This window comes from Aulostomus chinensis, chromosome 15 (assembly GCF_037954235.1).
Source record: "Aulostomus chinensis isolate RoL2024-O1b breed Wild chromosome 15, RoL_Achi_v1.0, whole genome shotgun sequence".
Lineage (NCBI taxonomy): Eukaryota > Metazoa > Chordata > Actinopteri > Syngnathiformes > Aulostomidae > Aulostomus > Aulostomus chinensis.
The window spans coordinates 4393964-4419310 of NC_141334.1; the positions used below are offsets into that span (position 1 = coordinate 4393964).

General features: G+C 44.3%; 1 protein-coding gene across 2 annotated transcripts; it reads left to right on the forward strand.

The window, feature by feature from the left end:
• Positions 1 to 956: 956 nt before the first annotated feature.
• Positions 957 to 24331, forward strand: klf5l (Kruppel like factor 5 like). Of its 2 annotated transcripts, none has more exons than XM_086226820.1 (4): positions 957 to 1234; positions 11744 to 12677; positions 13239 to 13298; positions 21851 to 24331. In XM_086226820.1, exons 1-4 carry the CDS (start codon positions 1094 to 1096, stop codon positions 22027 to 22029), a joined length of 1314 nt encoding a protein of 437 aa, XP_086082946.1. In that variant the 5' UTR covers positions 957 to 1093; the 3' UTR covers positions 22030 to 24331. The 2 variants fall into 2 exon arrangements, with proteins under 2 accessions (XP_086082946.1, XP_086082947.1); XM_086226821.1 differs by having other exon boundaries at positions 957 to 1171.
• Positions 24332 to 25347: the final 1016 nt, after the last annotated feature.

The window sequence follows — 25347 nt, forward strand, 5'->3', positions numbered from 1 at the left end:
GTGTGAAGCGTTTTTACAGCCACACGTGAACTTTGACTTTATAAGTGTGACTCATCCATTTACCCACTCACGGGAGGAATTGACATTATTTCAAAAGTCAGAAAACAAAGTGTATTTAAAGTCCATTTGTTGAGTGGTTGTGGTCAATCAGACCTTCCTTTTTTTTTTTTAAATGGCAGATTCCATAGCTGATATCATACATTTTTACCAATAAAAACTGACTCAAATATATTGTTAAACTTTTATTTCAAGTTTTATGAGTGTCATTGTTTTGTGTTGTGTGTGTGTGTGTGTGTGTGTGTGTGTGTGTGTGTGTGCGCGCGCGCACTTAAAAACGTACATTTTGTAACAGCATTTATCCGCAGGTAACAGCCGCTCCTCCCACTCGTCCTGCATCGCTACATAAGTTATGTAGTTGTGTTATTCTGTATGTCTGCACTAGTAACTGCTGTGTAAGTACACTGACTGCAGCTGATAGCTGATAGAGTGCATTAAATGCCAACAGTATTGTTACTTTTGTACACGGTTCCTTACAAACACTTAAAACAAAAAAATAGATGAATAAAAAAACAAACTGACGGAAAATAGTATACGTTTCACAGCACATTGCAGTCGTTTCTTTAATTATCAACCTTGCCAGAAAGCCAATTATCTTTTTTTTTTTTTTAAGTACCATTTATCAGCCAGATTAATCAAGTAATGAGTGTATTTTTACTTTGGTTTGTGGCAGAACTTCTGCGTTCTGAAATCTGCGTCTGTGAGCCTGAGGAGGCTCCACTTCCATCTCCAGTTCTTTCCCTCCTTCCCTGTCGTCCCTCAGGTGAGTCCCACCTTCTTCCACGCATCTGATTGGACAACAGTTTTTCTCCTCTGCTCTGATTGGCTGACGTGTGTGTCGAACTGAGGGTCCAGGTAGCACGTCTGTACTTGAGCTCAGGTAAAACCTACCTGGGAAACAGAAGAGAGGGGAGGGCTGTGGACTTACTCTGCTGTTTTCAGCTACAACACACGGCGTCATAAATATAATAATTCTGTATGTTTATATAGGGTAACATAAATTCTGACGAAGACATTTGTTTAAGTGATTATTTTAATGGCAGCGAGGGTTGGATTGGCCATGAATCCGCCGCACACGACAGAAGAAAAGGCGGTTTTCACGCAACTGAAGCCGGTGAGGATGTCCGGAGGGGACGGAGCTGAGGACTCGTCCGTGTTTGAGGACGTTAAACCCGCGGTGAGAGTCTCCGCCGACGCGCGTCGGGCTCCCGGTGAACGGGAGGTCCGGCCCCTCCGAGTGTAAAAACTATTCCTTTGTCCTTTATTTTGGCGTGTAAACAGCAGTAGGTGTTGCTTCAGCCACGTTAGACGCTGGTTTGGGAGGAAAGGAAGGTCGCTAGTAAGCATTAAACTGCAGTGGAGCTGCTGTTTTCCCACTTTTACCTGTGAGAGGAAGCAGCTCACCTGTAGCTGCAGGTTAAAGTCCTGCACAGACACCTGACATGTTGGACAACTTTAACGTCTCCATTAAGCTCCTCCTGCTTGTCATTCAAATGACCAAATCAAACTTTATTTAAACACTTCATCGTTAAGTCAGTGGAACGTTCTTTCAGAGACCTGCAGCGGATTTAAGATTTCAGTCCCTCACACTTGTTTTGACTGTGTTTCTATCATGAAAAATGCAAAACTTTGATGCCAACCAAACAAAACAACTTCTGCTACTTCTTCTGCCTGTTGTTGACTTCACTACACTGGAAACCGAACACCGTCCTGGAAACTTTAACTCCACATAATTTGAGTTCATATGTGGTTTACGATGGCCGTCCCCACCTGCCCGGGCTGTTGAGTTATGTGATCACATGATTTAACAGCAAATGCAAAATGGCGTCTTTATTGTCACACGCTTTAGTAGATGTGTCCATCCAGGATCGCCTCTGACAAGTCGGATGCTTGTAAAATAAACATGCGACGTCACAGCGGTTTGCTGTATGAAACCAGACTCACAGCATGAACGAGGCGCTTGCTGGTCACCTCCAGTTAATCCTGAGCAACAGACATGACAGCTGCATTAAAGTTAGATGGCGGTGAATTGTACGTGGCCCCTGCGTGATCACAACAGAGTGCAAACAGAAACCGGACTCCATCGGTGGTGCTGAGTCTGGTCCCCTGCCAGGTGTTTGGTAAACAGGGACCCAGAGACTCAAGACCAGGAGCCTCTGTGGGTTTGGTAGGTGAAGATGTTTCTGGCGGCCCTTATTTCAGCGGTGCAGCACATTCCACAAAAAGTACTGTGGGTTGTGGAATGGGTCGGGGGCATAAGCTGTTGATTTTTATGCAAATATGGAGGGCGGTCACGTGACAAATCTGTTCAGATTCGAGGAAGCTGGGCTGAAGGGTGCTTTGTGCTGCAGTGTTTTGCTGGAAAATAGTAAGATTAGGAAGTTTAAAGTCCCTTCCAGTGCGTTTCTCTTCATGTTCTTGACATGAATGCTTCTCTTCATTGTGTAAGGTGATGATTGTGAAAGAGTTTGGCACTGGAAGGCTGCTCAGCATTCATTAATATAAACGTCAATGGTCTCTTTGCTCACTGAAAATCCGAATTTTAGAGGCGTGACTACAGGAGTGATTTGTGACATCACAAATCTTTGGAGGCCTCTGCTTTGATTGACTTTAAAAAAAAAAAAAATTGGAAAAGATGATTTGACTCAACCATCAGTATTTTTACAATAAATCAAGCCAGGGGTGGTGCAAGCATGCAGGAGCTTTCCTCTGGAGTGAATGTTGTGGGTTGTTTATTTCTCTGTGTCGCAAAAGAGACGGAGCAAGTGGTCCATTTTCCCTTCTGGCCTCTGTTCATCACACACGCGCATGACGTGCAAGCGGGAATGAACGGACTCGAATCTGTGAATCTGCTCCAACCCTTCGATGTGATGCAGAATCACGATTCTTTAGAAGCATTTTACAAACCACTGTCATAAACGTTTGATTTTTTTTTTTTTTGACGTGTCAAAGTTACTGTGTAGATGTTGGGCATGAAACCACATAGTAAGGGAACAATGCGCGTCAACCACCCATTATCTCGTCTAAGGTGCATCGTGGGAAGCGCAGTCTCCATCTAAGCCCTGGTGAATGTAGGACACAAACACGTTCATAATTATAACCTGAATTAAGTACTTGGTGTGCTTGTGACATTCTTTCAATTATCTTATAATTTCAAGCCAATGTGTCAGCTGTCAATCATCCTCTGGGGCATCCTAGGACAGAACTTGCTTGTGTGCGGTAAGACCTCATGCGGTGGACTTTAAAGCATCAAAACCACCGCGGGAGGCTGAATCTCTGCAACAACCGGCTCTTGTCATATTTGAGGTTTTGTCCGAGACAAAACGGCCACGATTCGTCTGCTTTATCTTGTTTCTCGCTGCTCAAACATGCAGCGCGTTGAGTTACGCAAAACATGTCTTTGACAAGAGCGAAGAAGGGAGTTTAGGTGGAGTAATTATAACTACCAGAAGCTTCCCTTGAATTCTCAAACACATTCCACAGTGTATTCTGTCCTTTTCTCTTCCAACTCGAACAGAGGAGTCCACCTAAAGAAAACCCTGTCTCTTGTCTTTTTCTTTCTTTTTTTTGGCCCTCTTTTTCCTCTCAGACATGCCTTTGTGTCATTGTGTTGGGGTTTTAAAGGCCGCTTTAACTAAGCTGGTGTCATGACAGCAGCAGTATGTTGCTCAACCTGTCTGAGCAGAGCCCACATCTCCATAAGCCGCCTGGAGGCGAGAGGAGCTCGATAAAGGGCCACTTCATGAGAAAGTTAGAGTGGCAGTGAAAGGCCGGCCGGGCTCCACACGCACACTGGCAGGTCTTTGGTGAGCCGGAACGTTGTTGTCTTCGCTTTTGGCATCTGTGTTCATGGTGTGTTTGTGTACATCTAAACACCTCTCCGGCTGCTGCGGCGGCGGAGCGGTCGGTAATGAAACAAGTCTGTAAATGAACTCACTCCGCTGTTAACACCTATTCATTTTTTCCATATCTGTGTGTGAGGATGCTGTTCAAGCAATGGTGGAATGAAGTTAATGACACCTGCAGCCTGGAGCGTTCCAACAGGACCCAAAGGTGTTTTTTTTTTTTCTCCCCCTTTACAAAAGGGTTAACTTTTCTTCTTAGCCATGTTTTTTTCAGCCGGCAACAAGCTGTAAACACAGTATTTGCATATTATGACCTTTTTAAAAGTTGATGATGACTCAGGCAGCAAATATCTCACACACTTGGCAGATATAAAAGAGCTTAAAAGAGAGTGGAGGTGAATTAATGTCCAATACTGGAAGTCTTTTTCTTGCTCTTGCTTGCATTTCCACCAACAAAATAACCAAATAGATCAATAAATGCACTGGTGGTTAATCAGATGACGTTAGAGCCCGAACGATTTAATATCTGCTTATATTAGATACAAGGATATGTTGTATAACGTGCAGAGTAGAAGAACTGTTTCTTGGCTGTAGGTTGAAAGTGCAAGCCTCATTTAAAAAAAAAAAAAAGAAGTAATGATGTTTCTGACATGATTTGTGCTGCTATTTAAAGTATTTAGAGGAAATTTGGCCATTTTCCTGCGAGAAAATGTGCAGATTTGTTTTCATAGTACAAGAAGAGGTCGCGGCTGCATTTGCGTCAACGTTTTTTTTAAGTAAACGCTGATTTCCAGCGACCGTCAAGCCGATGCGGAGGCTTGATTTCTTTCAGCCATGTTTGACTTTGCAAGAAAAGTAAAGTGTATTTGCATGAGGACTGAACTTGTCCATGTCACATGAGCAGTAATGGCAGAATAAGTAACTGATATGAAACCTATTTCCAGATTCTTTTGTCATTATACCACCAATGGGTTTCCTGTAAGACTGAGCAGAGACGACAGGTAAAGTTATAGAGTAACTTGGCGGCGACCACATCAAGAGCGAGTCGCCGGGCGGCCTAATGATTCCTGGAGATCAATAGTCAGATATGGTTGAAAATCACTTGTCTTAAGGGGGTTCGAGATGTTCTTTTATTACATCGTGTCGTTTGACTTGTAGTTTGTTTCATGTTGTTTGTGCCTTCGGGGTTTTTTTGGGTCATTTCACCCCTCCAGCAACACACTGAAGTAGATTTCTGCGCCGCGTTTCTGAAAAGTGTTTTCATGCGCTTGAAATCTGCCACGGTTGTGGTTTGACTGATGATTTGACTCCCAGGATAACTTATGCAGCTGATTTGCATCTGTCTGCTGACAAATAGGCTCAACATGCAGAATCCCACCGCGACTGGTTTTGATTCTTTTGTTTTCTCATTCGTAGAGACAACTGAGTAACCCTTCATCAACCTAAAGGAGAGTAGCAACTTTTAATCATGAGTCTTTGTGGTTAACAGACATTTAAAGTAATGGATTTCTACATTCAGCGTCCCTTTTTTTACATTTCCTCCACAAAGCCCAGAGATGCTCGGATACTTGAGTGTTTCTATAATTTTCCTCAGTCACTAATTCACATATCCGATATCTCTGTCATCATCAGAGTGAGGAAATGCTCAGGTTGTCTTACCCATGTGAATCTCAAGCCCTGAACTTACAGACCCGCTTCAAGTTACTCCTGCATTTTGCATACTTTGATGTCTGGTTGATATCATGGTTTTGACTGGGTGCTGTTTGTGTGACAGTGAGCTGTATGGCTTGTGTGGTTGGGAGAAGGAAACTCTTTTCTTTAGAGCAACGCGAGAACACCACGAGTCAGAGAAATGCACTTGAGCTGTTACACAGATGAATGAAATAATTCAGCCTCTCTTTAATTTCGTGGTGCAGGTTACTCCGCATCCCTCCAGATATAAACCATGGGTGAATACAAGCCTAAGACACTCCTCCCTGATGCTACTTTGCTAACACCTTCTGCTTCTTTCTGGTGCCGTGACTGTGCTCCTGTAAAAAAATAACAAGAAAATGTTTGCGCAGTCGTAAAAATTGTCCTTGTAAGTATTGATGTGAGAAAAATGAATTTAACTTGTTTTTGAGAGGTTTTATTAAGGTGTGGTGCACCGGCATCGCTGTGGTAATAGATGGCGTGACGGGACGCAAGAGAAGCCTCTCATATTTGCGCCTAATGAATCCACAAACACATAAATCAGTCTGATCCCGCCGCTAAGTCTTCATTTACCAGCACACCAGAAACCAAGCAGACTCATGTTTGACTCATTTGACTGTTCAGATTGTTTGGACTGCTGATGTCATGGTTACCCATCATGCCCGGCTGTGTCTTTGTACCAGACTGAGGGTGCTGCCTGCAGACAGTCACAGGCTGATGTTTCCAAACACGTGTGGTCTGCAGACTCATCTGTTCAGGCCTAAATGACTAATGCTGTTTACCTTTCATTTGTCTGGAAAAATCGCTCTGTTAACAGAAAAATAAGATGAAATCATTCGTGAGGGGGGAAAAAAATCCTTCAGCTGGTTAGATAATGGATGCAGTTGTGCAGTTGTGTCGACGTTGTCAGAAACGTTCTGTTTTCCTCGGGTCGTGTGCACAATTAATACTCCAAGTATGCTACCAGACCTGAAACGCCCCACTTAACCGCTAAAAAGTCACCTGCTTCAGGTAACCAAATGGAACAAAGAGCAGCGAGAAATAATAGACTGTAAAAAAAAAAAAAAAAATTGTGTAATAAACAGCAAAAAACAAAAATGAAGAGGCAGGAAAAGAAATACCTGTGGGCATGCAGCATTCAGTATATGGAAGTGCCATACTGTTCCATTCATTGAAGGATATACTACATTTATAAGTCCCGTGTGGAGACGAGCCGAGAACGTGGTCGCATCAGAGCTGGAGGTCGGACTCACCGCTTGACTGTTAGCTGCCTCAGACAACGCAGTGTAAGCGTCTTTATACTCTCGAAGCATTTTAGCTTCAGTTGGAAGGACTTTATGGTTCGCTGACTGTGCGTGGATCTGCTCCTAGTTTGATGTTTCAGGTACCAGAAGCCAGTTCAGACCTCTGAGGAATCATGATGGAGGCAAAAGCAGAGGAAACAACCAGCTCCCTAGCATAAACCCGTGTAGCGCTTATCAAATGCGCCATGCATCTCGGTCCTAACCAGCTGTTTCTTCATGGATCCGAATGCTCCTCAGTCTTGTGTTTTACCGCTTAGGCTCAGCAGCTCCACATGATGCTGCTTTTATTCGTAATGGTGAATCGTCAGTGTCCTCTCAAGCCTCCATATCTGTCCCTCCATCAGAGGTCATAAACATCACCAGTCTCAAAGGTTTTGTCTTCCTCTAATGACCCTGTCATGATTTCTGCTCTGTTGACTCACAGCCAGCAGACCGAGAGGCCCCGACACTATCAGGCTGGGTTTTTATGGAGATCCAAAGGCGAACAGCCACTGTTTCTTTGCATTCCTGAGAGTCATAAAGAAGAAGCGGCGTGCAGACGCAGCCATTTGTTTTGCAATTAGCAGTCTGATGAAGATGATGTCTCTGGAGAACAGATGAAGAGACGACAGCTGCTTTCTGTTGCTTTTCATGTCATTCTTGCACTGAGAAGAAAGTCACGGCGGTGAGGAGGAAACACACTGATGCTCTTTGTAGAACAGACAACAGCACAATTGTCTTTTGAAGTAAATGGGGTCAGAATATTTGAAGATTTTTGTTGTTGTTGGATGAGCAGGAAGTGTGGAAACTCCCCCTCCATCCCATAATAAACCTGAACTGATAAGGGACTGTTACTGTTTGTTATCAGACCGAGGGATTCATAGCGGAGCAGTTGTGCACGTTGTCCAATTATTAACCGACTCCGCTGCGGCCTGGAGACGTTCTCCTTTTGTTCTCCACGCGAAACACCAGGATCAAATCCTTGTTCGTCCTCGGTCAAAGCTATTGTTGACATTTTCACACGTGCCCCACCATACACTTAGGACTCTAAACCCTGAGATTGAAGGATGAGTGACAGCTTTAAAAAGATATGGGATTTTTCAGGATGTCTGGCTCAGTTAGGCCATCGACCAATGGAGACAGGTTTTCCAGTTGAGCCTGTGAATATATTTTCAGCATATCTTCATTGCATATTTATTACTTAAAAATGAGATGTACATACTTGGTAAGGCTTTGCCTTTTGCTTAAAGCAACATTTAACCGCTATTTGAACGATAATTTTGTGAGGCAGCACCATGTCTTCACGACCTGAGTACATCATTCCTTTCCTCCGCTCTCCTCTCAGGTCAAATTTGTTCTTCAGAATGCTGCGTCCTTGAATCACCACCTGCAGCAGCCAAAGTTTCACACTTGGAGAAAGTGCTGCTGCTTCTGTTGGTTTTGCACCCGAATCCTTGAAAAGAGGCACACACAAAAAACCCCAAAAACAACAAAGGACAGTGTCAAAAGATTCGGTGTATCAGTGTGCAGATTTTGACAGCAAAAAGGATCAGTAGCGGACCGGTAGGGGATACGGTCAAGGGCACCCGAGGGTTACAGCTGCCAGCACCCCGGCAGCACAGGGACTGTTTGTTTCCATCCTGAAAGGCACACAGGAGCCTCAGTGGGAGGAAACAGAGAGCTGTTTTTGTTGTCTTTTTTCCCCAGTAAATAGCCAAGTCTTTAATTTCACTGCGTTTTCAGATTACACCGACGATGAGGCCCAGCCGGCTCACAGGCAGGGCATGAATGACATCTAGGAGACCCTGGTGAAGGGACACAACCATGTACACACAGGGGCATATGCAAACCTGTACAAAAAACTCACACTGATGCCTTAAGTTTCTCTCTCTCTCTCTTCCTCTCTCTCTCTCTTTCTCACACGTAAAAAGTCCATTAAAACGTTGTAGAGTGCAGAAGTTCCATTTTATTTTGTCTGAGTAATTCATCTGGTTTGGGGCGGCGTGGCTCAGAGGTAGAGTGGCTGTCTAGCAACTGAAGGGTCGCTGGTTCGATCCTCTCTTCCACCAGTGACCATGTCCAAGTGTCCTTGAGCAAGACGCCGAACCCCTAATTGCTCCAGATGGCCCTGCGATGGACTGGTGAACCGTCCAGGGTGAACTCCAACCTCTCACCCTGTGTCAGCTGGGAGAGGCTCCAGCCCCCCCACCCTTAAAGGTTAGGCGGTATAGAAAATGATGGATGGATTCATCTGGATTCCTCCTGTGCAGCCTCCAGTGAATCCACATCATCAGAGCCTTCGTCAGTCCCGTGATAATCAACTTTAATTCCTTGTGTGATTTTCTTCTTCTCTTTTTTCAGCTCATGTTTTCTCTTTCTGTTGCTTCTTTTCACACTCTCCACCCTCCCTCTCGCCCCCCCCCCCCACCCCGTCCAGCCATCCTTTCTTCAGCCTTGTGTGTCTTTTGTCATTGTGAGGATCGCATTTGTTGGACAGGTCTATTTTTACCTGACTGTGTTTAGGTTTCGCTGCGTCTTTCTCATGCCTACTGTCTTTGTTTTGGTTTGGCTTTTCTCTCTCTCTCTCTCTCTGTCTCGCTCTCTCTCTCTCTTTCTCAGTCCCCGTCTTCATGCATCGCCACCTCCCACGGCACACCCATGAAGGGAACTCTCTACCTGCTGTCTGTCTGTGTGTAGTAGCTTGTTAGCTCGTGTGTATTTACAAGTGCGTTCCAGCATTTGTGTGAATGAGTTTGTTCAGATGTATACATCTTTTGCTTTTTTGTGGGGCATGCATCATCGTGCGTGCGTGTGTGCATGTGGGGGGGGGGTCCACTGTAGAACAGTGTTTTTTGTTTTTGCTCAACTTTTGACTGTTTGCTTCATTGGCGCTGAATCACACACAGACACACGGTCACACCAGTTAATCAGGAATCTACGAATGTCTTCTGTTTAAACAGAGCAAAATACCTTTTGGTTTATTTTCTTATAGATGTGCCTGTCTGGTCTTGAAGTTTCTCTCTGCATTCAAACAAAAGTTTTCACAGGGACACAGGAGGATATCTCATCAGACCTGACTGACAACTGGCACCAAAACAAAAAAAAGCAATAAATGTCATCGGAGTGCGTGATTGTGATGTGAAGTTGAAGTCAAGGGTGTGGAACATCACCATCTCCCAACATACCCTCTTGCATGGGTGGGAACCGACAGAACCAGTACCTGTTCATGTTGGATCAGTCAGTGCCACTCTGGAGTTCTGCAGATTTTTAGAAAGGTGTGAAAGTATAATATGGTGATCCACGAGAACTCCAAATATTAAAGTTCAGTGGTTGTTTGACAAACAAGGCTGAATAGCGAGCGCTGCTTGTTCGGGATGTCCTGGTGGTTGAAAACAGCTCCAGGCACCCACATGAGGCGGTTCTGTACACAAGGCGCAACAACAACAATCTGCTTTATTCGACTCGACCAGCATCAGGAAAATACACTTTCACAAGTGCACCGGTGCAGTCACAACTATCTTTATCAAGATCACCTGGTGACACAGGTCAGTGTTGAACTCAGCTCTGTGGTACATTGTTGACGTGCATCTGTTGGTTTAGAGTTTTGCGTTTTTTTTTTTTACCAAGAGAAATACGTTTTCCAGACAGCAGAAATACAGAACTCAACTTAAGTATCGGTTGTGTCATCTAACTATAAGCTGACGTGATAGTTTTCTTTCTCAACCTGACAGAAGAGTTACTGATCTTTGATGAATCTAAACGTGTAGCAGAGGCTGAGATGGAAACATGTGCATGTCAGACACAACAGCAGGCTGAGCCAGCGTGAGTCCTCATCCTGGCTGTTGGTCAGGGTGATGAGCGCCAGAGGAAACAGGAATGCAAAGTATGATAGAAGAAAGAAAGAGGAAGTCCGGAGCTAAAACCTGTCTTCTCTCCTTTCTTAATTCTTTTCGTTCTCTTTCACATACTTTACTCTCTTTTTTTCTCTCCCCTGTGTGTGTGATCCTTGTCTTTGTTTGTGTGTATTAACGTAGTGTGAAGCCGAGCTGTGACACAGCCCCCTTATCAACAACCCATTAAACAAAATAATTGAGGTGGTTAAGCAAATACTTTGTCACACTCTTTATTTAACTAAGACACAGATAAAGTGATGTTGCAACCGTGTTCTCTGACGCTGCTCGGATCGGTGTTGATTGCACCTCCGAGCCCTCCAGTGACGCTGCAGAAATCCTATCATTGCGAGTTTGTCGTCGTTAATCTCAAACTTTAATCTTCAGCGTGAATCTCAGTGCGTCGCTGAGAGGAATTCCCTCAAACTGATGGACGTGCATTGCAGTTACTGCTTTTACATGAGCTCGGCTTTGATGAGGAGCAGGTTCGTGCTCCGTCTCTCCTTTGAACGACATGATTGAAGATGTGAGGAATCACTTTCAAACTGGTGTGGGTTCCTGAAGCGGTGCTTTTGAAGATTTTCAGAATCTTTGTTCTACCAAATGGGCCCGAGCCGTCCCCAGAGCTGTCTCTGCAGCAACGTCCCAGCTGGGACAGTCAAATTAAGTCTCCCAGACTAGATGTGGCATTCACACTAAAACTGAAACAAAAAAACAAGACTCATTTATTTCATTGGCTCGCACGCTACCAGGGTGTAGCGGGGGTTGAGATGTCATCACAGCTTGAGAAAGATAAATGGAATGATTTGGGTGTTCTGAACCGGTTCAAAATAAGCTTCCTGGACAGGTGCAGAACCCTGCCAGTGAAGAAGAAGAAGGCCACTGTCTATTTATATGCCAATTGTGATGGATTGTGGAAGTGGAGTGTATTAAACTGCTGTCATGTTTAATTCCTTCGTTGTCGTTTGTTTTTCAGACCCAGCTGGAAATGGAAAAATACCTCCCCCAGATCAACAGTTCTCTCTTGAGTCCCTCCAGTGACACTGGTGACAAGAAGTACCGGCGGGAGAGTGCCTCTGTGGTCGATGAGTACTTCCAAGAAGACAAGCATGGCACCCCTTACAGCCTCAATATCAATGTCATTCTTCCCAGCACCACTCACCTGCGAACAGGCCTCTATCGGCTAAACACCAAGACGCTCACCCCCCAGCAGATCAAGACAGAACCCGGGCTGGAGGTGCCCTGCTCCATCCCCACCACCACCAACTCCACCCAGGCTCTGCCAGACTTCACCTCCGTCTTCAGTGTGCCGCCTGTAGTCAACAACGTTTTCATCAAACCAGATTTGAGTTCTGGAGGTGTTGCCAACATGGCTGCAGGGTCCCAGCAGCAGAATTTGGACACAGACCTTCAAATTGGGCCCCCAGCCCCCCAACCGCAGGTCTACCACATGCCCATCAGCAGCTGTGCTGACCTCACCATGACTCTGTCCCACAGCGGCCTGTCAGCGTCCAGTTCCAGCAACAGCAGGACCATGCTGAACCTCAGCAGCGTCCCATTACCAACAAACAGCGGCAACTACATGATGGCCGAGCACCAGCTACCGCAGCAACACGGCTACTATCACGGCTCCACCACCAACTCATCCCAGCACACAGCCCCCCACAGCCTGCCGCCCTCCCCACCTAATTCCCAGCCAGGGAGCCCAGATGGTCAGGTGGAGCTGCTCAGCTTAGCAACCCAACCGCCACCGCCGTACCAGCATCACCTGGGGGGGATGAAGGTGACGGGGTTGTCCCATCACGCCATGCTGATGACACACGGCCAGGGAGTCCTGACAGGTCCCAAATACAACAGGCGGAACAACCCTGAGCTGGAGAAGAGGAGGATCCACTTCTGTGACTTCCCAGGTCTGAGCTTTATCATTGTCTCAGTGCAGAAAACAAACAGGTCGACTTGTGTTTAAGTGGTCATGTAACTTAAATTATTTGATCAGTTTCAAGAAATGAAAAGTATTAAAAAAAGTGAAAAGGATTTCAGCTGAAATTTCTTGATCGTCGGGTTTTTAGCTCTCCGGGTAACTGCCAGCCCTGCTGTGTTTTGTCTTCAACTGTGGTATCGAGTTCACAGTGTTTGCTGCTGTTTTGTCTCCCAGCACGGTTCCTTCCTGTTACACATGGTAGTGACCTGCATTACTCTTCTGCTTCCTACCCCAGTTTGTAACGAACACACACACACACACGATACGTCTAACTTTCTCGGTTTGAATAGTGGTCGGATGTTCATGTTCAGAACGGCCTGAGGTTCAAATGGAGAGTCAAATATTTGTGAGACGAATCCCTGCGATAAAAGTCGAGGCTTCAGGCTGCTCCTAACATCCGCCCTCCTCCATTTTTATCCAGACTGTCATTGAATCACAACATTTAAAATAAACTTTGGTTCATGATTCTTTCTGTGTGATTTCTTTACAGGCTGCACCAAAGTTTACACAAAGAGCTCCCATCTGAAGGCCCACCAAAGGACGCACACAGGTAAAAAAAAAAAAAAAAAAAATTTTAAATCAACAAACAAATATGATTGTTCTCTATTGGTTTAAGTTCAAGTAAATTAGAGCCATGAGCCAGAAGTCAGCTGACCTGAGGCAGAGGGAAGCTGTCGGAGGGGGATGTGAGCCCTCCTCCAGGTCCCTGTCAGGAGCCTGGCCGGGACGCGGTACGAAGCCGCTTCTGTTAATCCACTAAATCAAGCAGAACTTTGGTGATCTGCCTGAACTTGCACAACATTCAACACACCAGATAATGAAGTCTGATTCAGCTCCTGCAACAGTTGCTGGGTTTTGCACCTGGAGTTTGGTAGCCGTGTTTTCATCAACATTTGTTCCATGGATATTTTGCTGTGTCGCGATAAAACTCTCTGTACGTTTTCAAAACTTGAAAAAAAGAAATCATCCTCAATGTTTTCTATACTTGCTAAAGGTTTTGAAGGAAGAAAACACCTTTCTAAACAAATTCTGGTTAGCGAGAATTTGATGCCATGTAGAATAAAAAGAGCTTCCACTCGGCTGTTGGTTTGAATTCCATTTGGTTACGTCGGTCAGGAAGCAGAGGAACCTTTTTCAAGGAGACTTTCAGGCACCTGTGGACACTTAGGTTGCTGCTCTCAGTCGTAAGTTTGTGGAGAGCCTCTTTCACCAGCCTCTCATCGGGTGCTGAGGTAGAAGTTAACATCGTTAACAAAATGAAGGAATGAAATACACACATACAAAAGGACGGGGGGGGGGGTGGTTCTTTCCAGCGGAGGTTAACTTGATGCTGTGTATCATATTTGAATGTGAGAGCACAAAACACAAGTGCTGAATTATTACGTGCCTCACAACAGCAACACCCGTGCAGGAGAGTGGAATCTGCCTTGCACAGATTCAGTTAACTTTTTCAGTTTGACGAAGTCCCAAGCAGAAACTGTCAGACCACTGTAACCAATAAGCTCCCAGTTCAGTTGGCGTTGGCTTCATTTATTTGTGTCCTTTGTCACACCACTGGTTTGGTCACACCCAGTAGCTTCAATAGAAATGAAAACAAACAACGAAAAGAAAGCTGGAAATGGAAGCAACATTAACTTGCTTAAGAATTTTGTTTTTTTTCTCCACTGTGTTTATACATGCTCGTACCTGTCCTCCGAGCTTCCCCAGAGAGAGAGAGAACAAAGAAGGGAGGGAGGAGGGGAAGGAAAGGGAAATGGTGACGGAAGAAGACATGCTATTGAAAACGAAGACTAAACCAGTTACTCCTGCTCCGTAGTCCCAGTCAGAGGATGGAGGACAAGGATAGTGGGGGTTGTGGAATAGGACTGGTTTCGATGTGTTCTCCCTTCTGTAAGACGAAACCCCTACTTGGATTTTGGGGATTTACTCATCTGGAAGAAGTGACGGAGAGAAAGAGTGAGGATGTGAATGTATGTGAACATAGCAACTGATGTCACTGCAGTCATAAATAGATAAGATGACACTCAGTGGATTCCAGTGGGGAAGTTGTTCCTGCTGTGAGATGCAGCAATGCAAAAGACAAATATGCAGTGAGGTTAGTGAAGCAGCAAAGCAAAAATAAAGTCTTTGCTGAAAGGAAACCAGATTAAATTAGCAGTGGATTCCTTTTGTTAGCTCGTGTTCACATATAAAATGAACATGGCCTGAAGCCAAGCTTTAAGTCCAGTGTTTGGGCTGATGCTGGTTTCGCCTTTTGAAACCCCACACATTGTTCAACACGTCCATTTACTTTACGACTTCCACTGGGAAGTAGATGAACTGCTTCTTTGCCCCCTGCTGGTCATTTCGTGCTCCCTCTCTGTCTGTGGTTCGTCTCGTCCGTTGTGGCTCAGACCCTCATAAGATGCACCCTTGTGTGCGCATATTAAGCAGACCAGGTAATATTATTTAGAATTTCAAAATAAAGCATTCAAAATCGGAGACAAAAAGTCTTTCTTTCTTTCTTTTTTTTCCCGCTGTGGAAATGTGCTTCCTCTCTCCCAAGATGGAAGCCCCTCAGTGTTTTGTATCGCTGGGACCTTTTATAACTCCCGTTGTTGCGACATGATTCAAAGCTGCCAGCACTGCTCAGTGAACCAGCAGTCATTTGTGCTGCATGTTTTCATTTTGTTCAAGATTTCACATCAAGATAAGAGCTGCGTTTCTGTCACAATCAACAGACTTCACCTGGGATCCGGCAAAACCGAGCTTGCCTAGTCTGGTTTTGGTGACTCATGAGCTGAGTATGTACACCAATGAGGTATCCGGTCTAAACTGCAGGACATATTAGAGCCACGTGAAATGTGGCTGACTTCACGGGTTCTTATCGGCATCCTAACTCAGAGGAAAGGTTCATTCATCGTGCCATCTTGTTCACTGGAAAAGTCAGAGTCAATAAACCTTCGCTTCATTGTAGCCAGACTTGGTCTTGGCTCAGTCATTGCTTGTCCTTCTCACCACGCTTGCAGCACATGTACCTGTCTTGGTGGCAGGTAGACACAGGAACCAAGTGCGGGTGCGCGTGTGCTGTTTTGAGCAGGAAAAGGAAAAAATCTCTTTCACGTCAGTAAATTTAACAGGCGCCGAATAACATTTGTTCAGAGTGACTCATTCCTCCATTTTTGCCCAACATTGATCAGCAGGTCATAGGCTTAATCAACTTTAAGCTATTTACTTCAATTGTAAACTCCCAGGTTTCTTCAGGAACGTTGATCCATTTCCTACCTGGAGTATTGACACATGGACTTGAGTCATATGCTGCTTGTGCTGACTCTTGACAGTCACTATTTGCTCTCTAAATCGTGCGCAAATATGGTGAGCTGGACAGCCGTGAATCACCAACTCTGTTACTCAGAGGACACAGGAAGTAGTAGATAACTCAACAGACGGCTCGCGGTTGATAAGCCCTGTTCAGTACCTTGTTAACAGTGGTGTAACTCAAGGCTTTGTCTGAGGTTCCCCTTTTATATCTACTACAAGTGTTCCTCTTAGCTGCGTTATCAACAGCTTGAACCATTTTCCCCCCGCTGACGATATTAACTTTGACTCCGTCACAAGCTTTCCTGACTGTTACACGACAAACATTGTCCGACTCAGAGATAAAGATAAAGTCTCGTTTGGCGAACTGAACACATCTCAATATCTGCACCTTGCATCGTCCAATTTATCTCCAAACTGAGATTTTTAATACGACAAATTAAATCAGTCCCGTCCTCTTCGTAACCACTTAAGACAGTCGTGCATTTTGGTTTTGGTTGAAAATAACGTCACTTTTTTCTTTTTTTTTTTTAGATTTGATTCATGCAACTTAGTGTTTACCAACCTGAGCGATAAAGCTTGTTCACACCTTCAGTTCAAACAAAATCCTGCAGTCAGTCGCTATCCACAGCAATCGTTGGAGATAACCTGACCTGCACTCCAGCGACCTCCTGAAGGTTTGAGCTGTCACCGACCACATTTACAGAAACGGCAACGACATTTTCAGTTCGTGCATCAAGAAATCTGACTGGATAAAGAAAATTTGTTTGTTGCTTGGACAGATCCCCCCCCCCCCCTTTTGCAAAAAGGGAGATTAAAATTTGGTTCAGATTTGCGGAATATTTGGAAACTCATACAGTTGTAGCAGCCTGATGTTGTATCAACACTCTGCAATGCAGAGCAATGAGTCTTGAGTGTGGTCAGTCCTCACAGGTTCTTCAGTGGAAGTGATGCATGAATGGGAGTGTACGTGTTTGTGCCAGCATGTTGATACAAGGAAACGTGCAGTGAACGTTTTCTTTACTGGTCTCGACCTACTTTTCAAAGGTTTTAATCACCATTTTGACGTAATAACCAACCTAGAATGAAGGTTTTTGTTCTGAAAAATGAGTATCCATCAAGTCAGGGAGTGTTCATCTTCATCAGGGTCAGTGGAGAAGAAGGAGCAGCACTTTAGATGTCAGCCAACTAATTTGTGTCAGCGCTGGATAGAATAAACCTCTTTAAGTTTGCTGGAGCTTTAGTTCCCTCGCTTAATCTTCAGTTGGGTGCAACAAGGCTCCTCATCTACCCCGGAGTAGTCCTGCCCCGACTGAAACATGTCCACCAAAGCCGGTTCCCTGTGGTTGGACCACCGACAAAACAACGCACGCTAAGGTAATAATGCAAACCCCACGGTTCTCACTAGGAGCTGGCTAGTTTGAAAAAAGCTGGTGTTTCAAAATAAAGCCTCTTGGGTCAAATTAACCCTCGTATGAGTCAAGTCTTCCTGAAGGAAGCGGAGCTGCTGTTGTGTGTGATGTTGCAGTGCTTTACTATCTCTGGACTTTATCACGACCTTCGGCCCCTCACAGCGGGACAACCTTGACCATGGTCACAAGATGTTTATGTGTGTGTGGAGTGTGCAGTGTGGAGTGTGCAGTGTGCAGTGCTATCAACCTGATTAGCGAACCCTCCATCCCTCTTCACAAACACTAGTTTAGCTGATAAAACGAAGAGGTCCACAAAGAGTTTATGGGCGTCCTGGAGAGCCTGCGAGTGTTTGCTCTGTGACTCAATGAGACCAGAGATGGTTACAGATGCGTCATACAAGATGGTGTCGTCATTTAAAGAAGACTGGGGAAATTAGGTTGGACAGCAGTAGCAGATTTCTGATATTGATCGATGATCGTGACAGATTGGGAAATGCACCGTGGGTTTGCTGTTGCTTCCCAGTAAACCAGATCTTTGCACTCAGTACTGTCATATTGTTTTGGACATAAACTCACGTAATTTCGCATTAAAGGTTGTTACGTGTTGTCCTAAACAGATATTATTTATGAACGCCATCGTTAAGGACAAGGAATCAAATCTTTTCTCGCAGCAGGGATTTGAAGCCTCCTGTAGAAAAAAACATAAAAGCTCTTCATGAGCGCGCTCAACAGAAAGGAACAAAAGCCTTTTGTGTCCCCGAGTGATCGATGCCCTGTAGCCGTACTTTGCCTGAACATTTCTGAGTGTGTGTTTTGCTGCGTTTTTGTGTTTTGGGCCATGCGTGCGTCCATTAGGCTAATGACATGTTCACAGCGCTTTAGTATCCGTGTATGTCAGAGAGGTAGTTGTTTGGTGTCTGATCAGCCACCTGATCAAACAGTCGTCCTGTGCAAAGGCCTGCAAAGGTCTCAGAGCAGTTAGTGGTTGAGTAGCTGGGATTAGCAGAGGTAATCCCAGTGTCGTGCTGTTCCATTAAATGTCCATTTAATCAGTCAGTTACTTCTTAATTTTAGGACAATGTTCTGCAGGGGTTTGAAATGTTATAAACTCCAAAATATCCTTGTGTTTAACGGCACTTTTTTTTTTTTTTAAATGAGGGAGAAAAAAAAGAGGAAATACTGCACAAAACTGAAAATCTCTGCTCACTGAATGAGTGAAAAGTATTTTTAATTGCTTGAAAACGATTTTTAATCGAATGGAAATCAGACCCCAGAAGTGCTCTAAAAGCCTCTTCACGTGGAGTTTTTAAAGTCATATAGTGAATTCTCTCAGTTTTAAGCGGTCAAAGATACAAGACGAAGACGTTAGGAGAAATTTTCCAATTTTTCATTTATTCAGGTTGATGTTGGAAACTTTAACCGACACGCGAGTGATGCTGGTGCAGTCCAGCAACTTCCAAGAAACACTGATGGAAAGCAGATAGTTGAGTGATGGAGGGAAGGTTTGCACATGACCCGTAGGCAGCTTGTTTAGAAATATACACCAATCGAGTGTGTTTGTTCAGTGTGTGTGTGTGTGTGTGTGTGTGTGTTTGTTTCACCAGCCTGTTTGCGAACCCTCGAGGATAATAATCAGAGAGGCGGCTGTGCTTTTGACCCCCGACAGCGCAGCTATACAGCAAAACCAAACACACCTGTGACTCGAGAGCCTTTTATACAGAGACATTTGAACTCCACCTCTACACACACACACACACACACACACACACGCATTGAAGGCGGTTAAGTCAGAAACAGGATGTCAACCAGATAGGAGGCTGAAGTGCCTCTTAGCCTCAGATGCTCAGGTGTAAAACCCTTTCTCTTCAAAGCAGAACTGAAATATTTCAACTTTGTCATCAAATGGACTCCCAATGATGGAGTGTTTTGCAAATATTTCACAATATTTTAACAGGCTTACTTCCTTTAAAAAAAACAAAACAACTTTCAGATAAACCTCCACCTTAACTCTCACTGAAAAACCCACAAATACGGGTATCCGTGGGCTCTTATGTCAACTGGGTTCTCAATGTTTTGATGGAAGTATTTGGTGTCGATTCTTATGTGCAATTATAAGTTGTGTTGATACGTTTTGGGTCGTTTCCAGATGTGGTTTCAGAATTTGATGATTTCTGACCACTCAAATCTCTCCAAAGTACCAACGTAACGCACCAGAACTCTGAGGAACGCCAAAGGAACGTTTGTGCTGTGATTAGGAATCAAAACCTGACCAGAACGCAGCCTTGAGGTGCCGGGAGAGCTTGAAAACCTCAGAAATGCTTTCAACGGGAACGGGTTTGTCTTCATGAAAGGGACCCTGCCTCACCTCCTCTGCTCTTTGGACCTCTTTGCCGTGCTAACGACTATCAGAAAGTGATTGATTGTCCTTAGCCAATGCTATCTAATCAGTGCTAACTGGCTAGTGCTGGTAAAGAGCACTTGATGGTTGAGGGTCCTTGAGGAAAACCCTCAAAGATTATTAACAGCAGAGTCAAGGACTCAACTTAGAAATGACATTGTCTGTCATTAGATATGATAACGGGGGGGGGGGGGGGGGCAGTTGTCACGTTGACTCCGTGACACAATGATTGATTTTTTTTTTTCACATTTTGTAATAAATCAATAATTAACGCAACAGATTCTTCATGTCTGAGAACAATTGAACATTTTTTCGGAGCGAGAATAAACAGTTGAAGGAGTCTGACATCATCAGTTTCATTGTTATCTCCTTCTCACCTGCGATTGTTCTCTTGTCTTGCATTGATTCTCAAACATCAGTTTCCTCCTCGGTTATGAAAGATGACTTTTCTCTCTCTCGCTCTTGTTGTGTGCATACCAGACCCTTCAACTGAGCGTTTTCTTTTCTCCGTGTTGATGATTAGCTCGCCGTTGGGTCACAGCGCATTGTGGCACAGCGGAGAAATGTCAACGTTTGGGCGCGGTAAGGATAAATGTCACGTCAGATTTACTGGGCTCATTATTCTTCAGGGCTTTCTTCATCCGGAACTGTGAGACGTAGCTTTTATTTCCTCAAGCGGCAAATGACCACGTAAGTTATTTGCTCAGATGAAGCAAGTCGGCTTACACAAATAAGCCTTGAAATAACAATGGTCGTGTTGGTGTATCCGTGTTCAGGCGATGATGAGATACCGCGGTCTCCCACTGCAGCGTTTGGCATCGTCCATACACACATTAATAACCAAAGGTAAATGTAGCTGAATTAAATCTTTGATATTAAAAGTATGATAAAGAAACAATAGAAGAAGTCAGTCAGAGAGCTGCGTACACACACATGCTCGGTCTAATACTGTAACTGTAAATAAAGGTGTGTCACTCACCACTCAGGCAGAGTTGTGAGTTTGTTCACACACACACACACACACACACACACACACACACAGCAGTTAAGCCTGTCAGCTCCTCACAAACTTCGTAAGAATTGAATGCCATTACACATGAACTGTGAAAACTACAGACTCCCTCGCCCCCGCACTGATCCGCCATTGAAAAATGCCTCTTTTCTTGATCACCCACCGCTCAGGAGTTGCAGGCTGCGGGAATTCCACAGGGATGCGCACGTTTAGCTGCTAAAAGCTGAGCTTTCATTTGTTCTGGTTTTTGTTTCTTTTTTCTCCCAATAACCTGAGTCTAACTATAGGAGTTTTTGAAATCGATCATGACAACACGGATTGAGCTCAGCAGATGCGGTGTCAAAGCTGCTTCCCGCGGTATCTCAAAGTACTCCGAGGAGGACTTCTGAGGAAAAACTGGTCTAATTGGCTGACCTGAATTAACCGAGAGCTTTCAACTGAGAGCGCCTTGCCGATGCTCACAGTTTTGTTGCTTCAGAGTAAGAATTTCCACAACGTGACTGTTAAAACAACCCCGCCATCGTGCTGCCCTCGTTATGCAACAGAGGCCTGATGAGTGACTTTTACAGAAACATCAGATTCATCTTTTACCTCCACGCAGACAGCGGTTTAACAGCAGCTCAGGAACCCACTGTGTAAAAGGCTATTCTGGAATGGCAGCTGACGCCTCAAAGACCGTGACTGTCATTGCCTCGTTGTCCTATCGTGGGAGACTGGAGACTTTGCTGAAAGCAGCGCTATAAATTTGTTAGAGTTGTCAGACATGTGGGAAGTACAACAAGTGAAACGTAAAACAAGTTTCAAAATGTGTGAACCATTTTACTTTGATTGTTGACATTTTGTGAAGGAAGTCAAATTTCTCTAAATAGAAGAAAAGAATGAAGTAGTGAAATGTTGCAGGAAGTATGAAGCGCCTCAGAATAAAAGTAGCTGCAGAGGTGTAGTATTTTTTTTTTTACATCCTGTCTCGCTCTGTATTCCAGGTGAGAAGCCGTACCGTTGTACATGGGACAACTGCGACTGGCGTTTCGCCCGATCGGATGAGCTCACCAGACACTACCGGAAACACACCGGAGCCAAACCCTTCAAATGTATCGCCTGCAGCCGCTGCTTCTCGCGCTCGGACCACCTGGCCCTGCACATGAAGCGTCACCAGAATTAACAGAGGAACCCCTGTGTGTACAAACGCATCACAAGGAGAGCAGAATCCACACGTTCACCATTTTTAGAGGAATCACGAACACATACAGCACCAAAATCATCCCCGTCGTTCTGCTCCAGCCGTCCATGCTAGCGAACACGGTCGAAGACACTCAGCAGTTGTCAAAACTGACTTGACCGCCGGGACTGTTCCAGCTCCGGCGATGCACGAATACGAAAGAAAAGACGAGGAAATAAAATGTACTGGATGGTTTCACGGAATGTACCAGGTAGAGGACAAAAAAGTAAAGGAAACAGCTTGATTTAGGCACACAAAAAAAGAAAGAAAAGTTCACCACCACTGCTAGTTTTAGCAGCAATGTTAGCGCTGAACGATTATGGGAATCACATTGCACTAACTTTTTTTTTTTTTTTTTTTAATGTCATGAGTCTTTTTGCTTGAATTATTAAGAAACATCAAGAAGCCAACTCTGCAACACCTGTGCAGTATCGTTCAAAACAGTCACACACACGACTCTGCAATGGTTCAGGCTCACCCTGCGACTGTGACATCACTAATCGTGCAGCACTAACCAACATTCAACAAAAAAAAAAAAAAAAAGTTTCCGAATGAACACTCACTTAACGGGGATGCAGTAAACTGTACTTATTAAAGCAGGTTAGTGCAGACAGACGGTCGCTGCTCAGCTCTGCTGGAGTAAAAACATCGGTACGCGTGGTTGGAAGGTGTTTGAGGTACACACACGAGGAGACGCACACGTCATGTTGTTGATAGATCCGGGCCCTGGTTAGCAGCAGTTCCTGTTCAGCGGGCGAGTCTGAGGGAGATGGAGTGAGCTCTCTTTGCAGCTGGTGATCTCCCGGTGAAACGCCTCGGGCGAGGGTCAGGTGATTTGATGCAAATGATGAGAGAAGCTGAGGGCAAGAATTTGAATGATCTTTAGTGGCTTTCATCTGCCGTCTCTGCCTCCGACGCCGACGGTACCAGCGACTGTTGAGTCTGCCCAGGTTCGCCTTTATTGGCCTCCTGTTATCAGTCACCAGTGTTTGCTGACATCCTTGCGGCGGAGCTCATGATCCACCGGAGATGGTTTTAGTGTCCAGTATTTATATTTAAATTTAAAAAAAGAAAAGAAAACGGATGCAGGATACGCACACATGCACTATAACACACCTGTGCATTTACCTGCAAATACTGCTTTCAGAACTCTGGCAACACTTTCATCCTCCTGTGAGATGAGCAACATGAGTTTAATCACAAGAAGCAGATAGCATCTAGCAACAGGGCACACCCCCCCCCCCCCCATGCTCTTCTCTTGTAAATACTTGTTCATATATTGTCTATATGTGTGTGTGTGAGTGAGAGAGTGTGTGTGTGTGTGTGAGTGAGAAAGAGGGCGAGAGAAAACAACGAATGTATTGAGATGCATACTTGACAAGTTTTTTTTATTTTCACATCTAATGTTGATATGATTCGATGGTTTTCCTTTGGGGAAAAAAAACTTGGGGGGAAAAAAAAGAGCAAATGAAAAAAGAGCAAATGAAAGATCCCAATCCGATAACTCTGGAAAAGTTTTTAATTGTGACTGTTTCGAGCTCCGACAGCGGAGCGATTTGCCAATGTTTGTATCCATCACATTATCTGTTGCCACGGCGACCAAACTCCTTTGACGACAGTTTGCTTGCAGTTTCAATTCATCAGGTTGTTTTTTTTTTTTTTTTCCTTTTGTTTGTTTTTTCTTTTCTCCTCTCCCGTATTTGTTCAACACTTCGGCTCCAGGAAGGAAGGGAAGGGTGATGTGAGGGAATCACGCTGGTTTTGCTTCTTTTATTTGATGACATTGATGGAAGGTTAAAAAAAAATAAATAAATAAATAATTTTTTACAGAAGCGCCCACAGTTGCAGGCGGGTGACGCCAGCGACGTACACAATTTCAGCTCTGCGTGCTTGAATGAAACGTGCATTGACTGGCCGGGTCTGTCCGATGTGAATCACATCCTCTTATTTCATTGCTTCTATTTTTTTTTTTTTTTTTTTTTTTTAAAGTTCCTCCCCAAGGATAGGAGTTCTCTTGTCTCTTCCTCAGAGGGGTGGGGGGTCACACTGTAAATAACGAGTTTTAGTTTTAACAGAAAGACTTTGTAAATATTTGTTTGGTTTCTTATGATATTAATATGTTTGTCCTTTTTTTAACTAATGGGATTTTAGATCGGCTGTTTGCCAATGTTTAATTTTTTTGGTTTTGATACTTCATGCGTGTAAGAGTGCTGCAATGAAATAATAAAATTTATTAAATACTGGATCCGCGTCTTCTTGCCAGTTCTCTTGTGAAAAAAAATGTCTTCGGCAAAGTAGACAGGGAGAAAATAATTGAAGAAGAAAGAATCTTCGAATTTAATTTGTCACTATTAATCTGGCGATGAAATATGGACTGACGACGAGTCTTCAGGTGATATCAGAGCTCTGTTTTGCTAACTTGGGTGGGACGTATCATTTTAATAATGATCAGAAAGGAATGTGAGCATTATTGAGAGTGAGTAGAAGAGGACCGTTTGACTGCCACCAGAGCTGGGACACGTCTGCTGACATGCTGGAACTTTTATACCAAGCAGAATTCCTCGATTGTGAGAAATCAAAAAGATTCATCACCCAAAAAGTTCAAAGAGAGAGCTGGCATGGATATTTTTCCTCCCTGCATTACTCCAGAATGCAGTAAGAGCCAGTCACGTATATTTAGCTACGTGCTAATTGTTACCCTGCCCAACACTTAAAAACAACAGTGAAACTGTCCAACATCAGTTTGCAAACTCACAAGCGCACCATCTGACATACTCCACGTGATTTTCATCCATCCATAAACTCAGCGATCCACAAAAGCTGTAACAATAACGCTAAAGGTTTGGCGGCAGCAGGAGCGGGCGCCAATGAGCGCTAGCAATTTGATTCAACTGAGTTCAGCATGGCAGCGCCGGACTTCTCTCGGATGATTCCCAACCTTTGTGTTTACTCCTGATCCTGACCTGTCAGCTGGCCAATCATCAAATCATTTACTTGGTGCCCTTGTTTGTTTATGTTTGAGATTGAAGGTCCCCCCCCCCCCCCCCCCAAAAAAGCATTCAAAAACAGGTTTGACTGGTGTGGCTCAAATCAACGACAATTCTTTCATTTTTCAGCATTGCTTTTCTTAAACATAGTCCAGTTGTACGATATCAGTCCGAAACCTTGGATCATTTTTATTCATTCTTCTAAGGACAGCACATTCTTGCGCACAAGTTTTTTTGATCTTATCCACTCAGAGATAGAATGTTGGGTATTAAA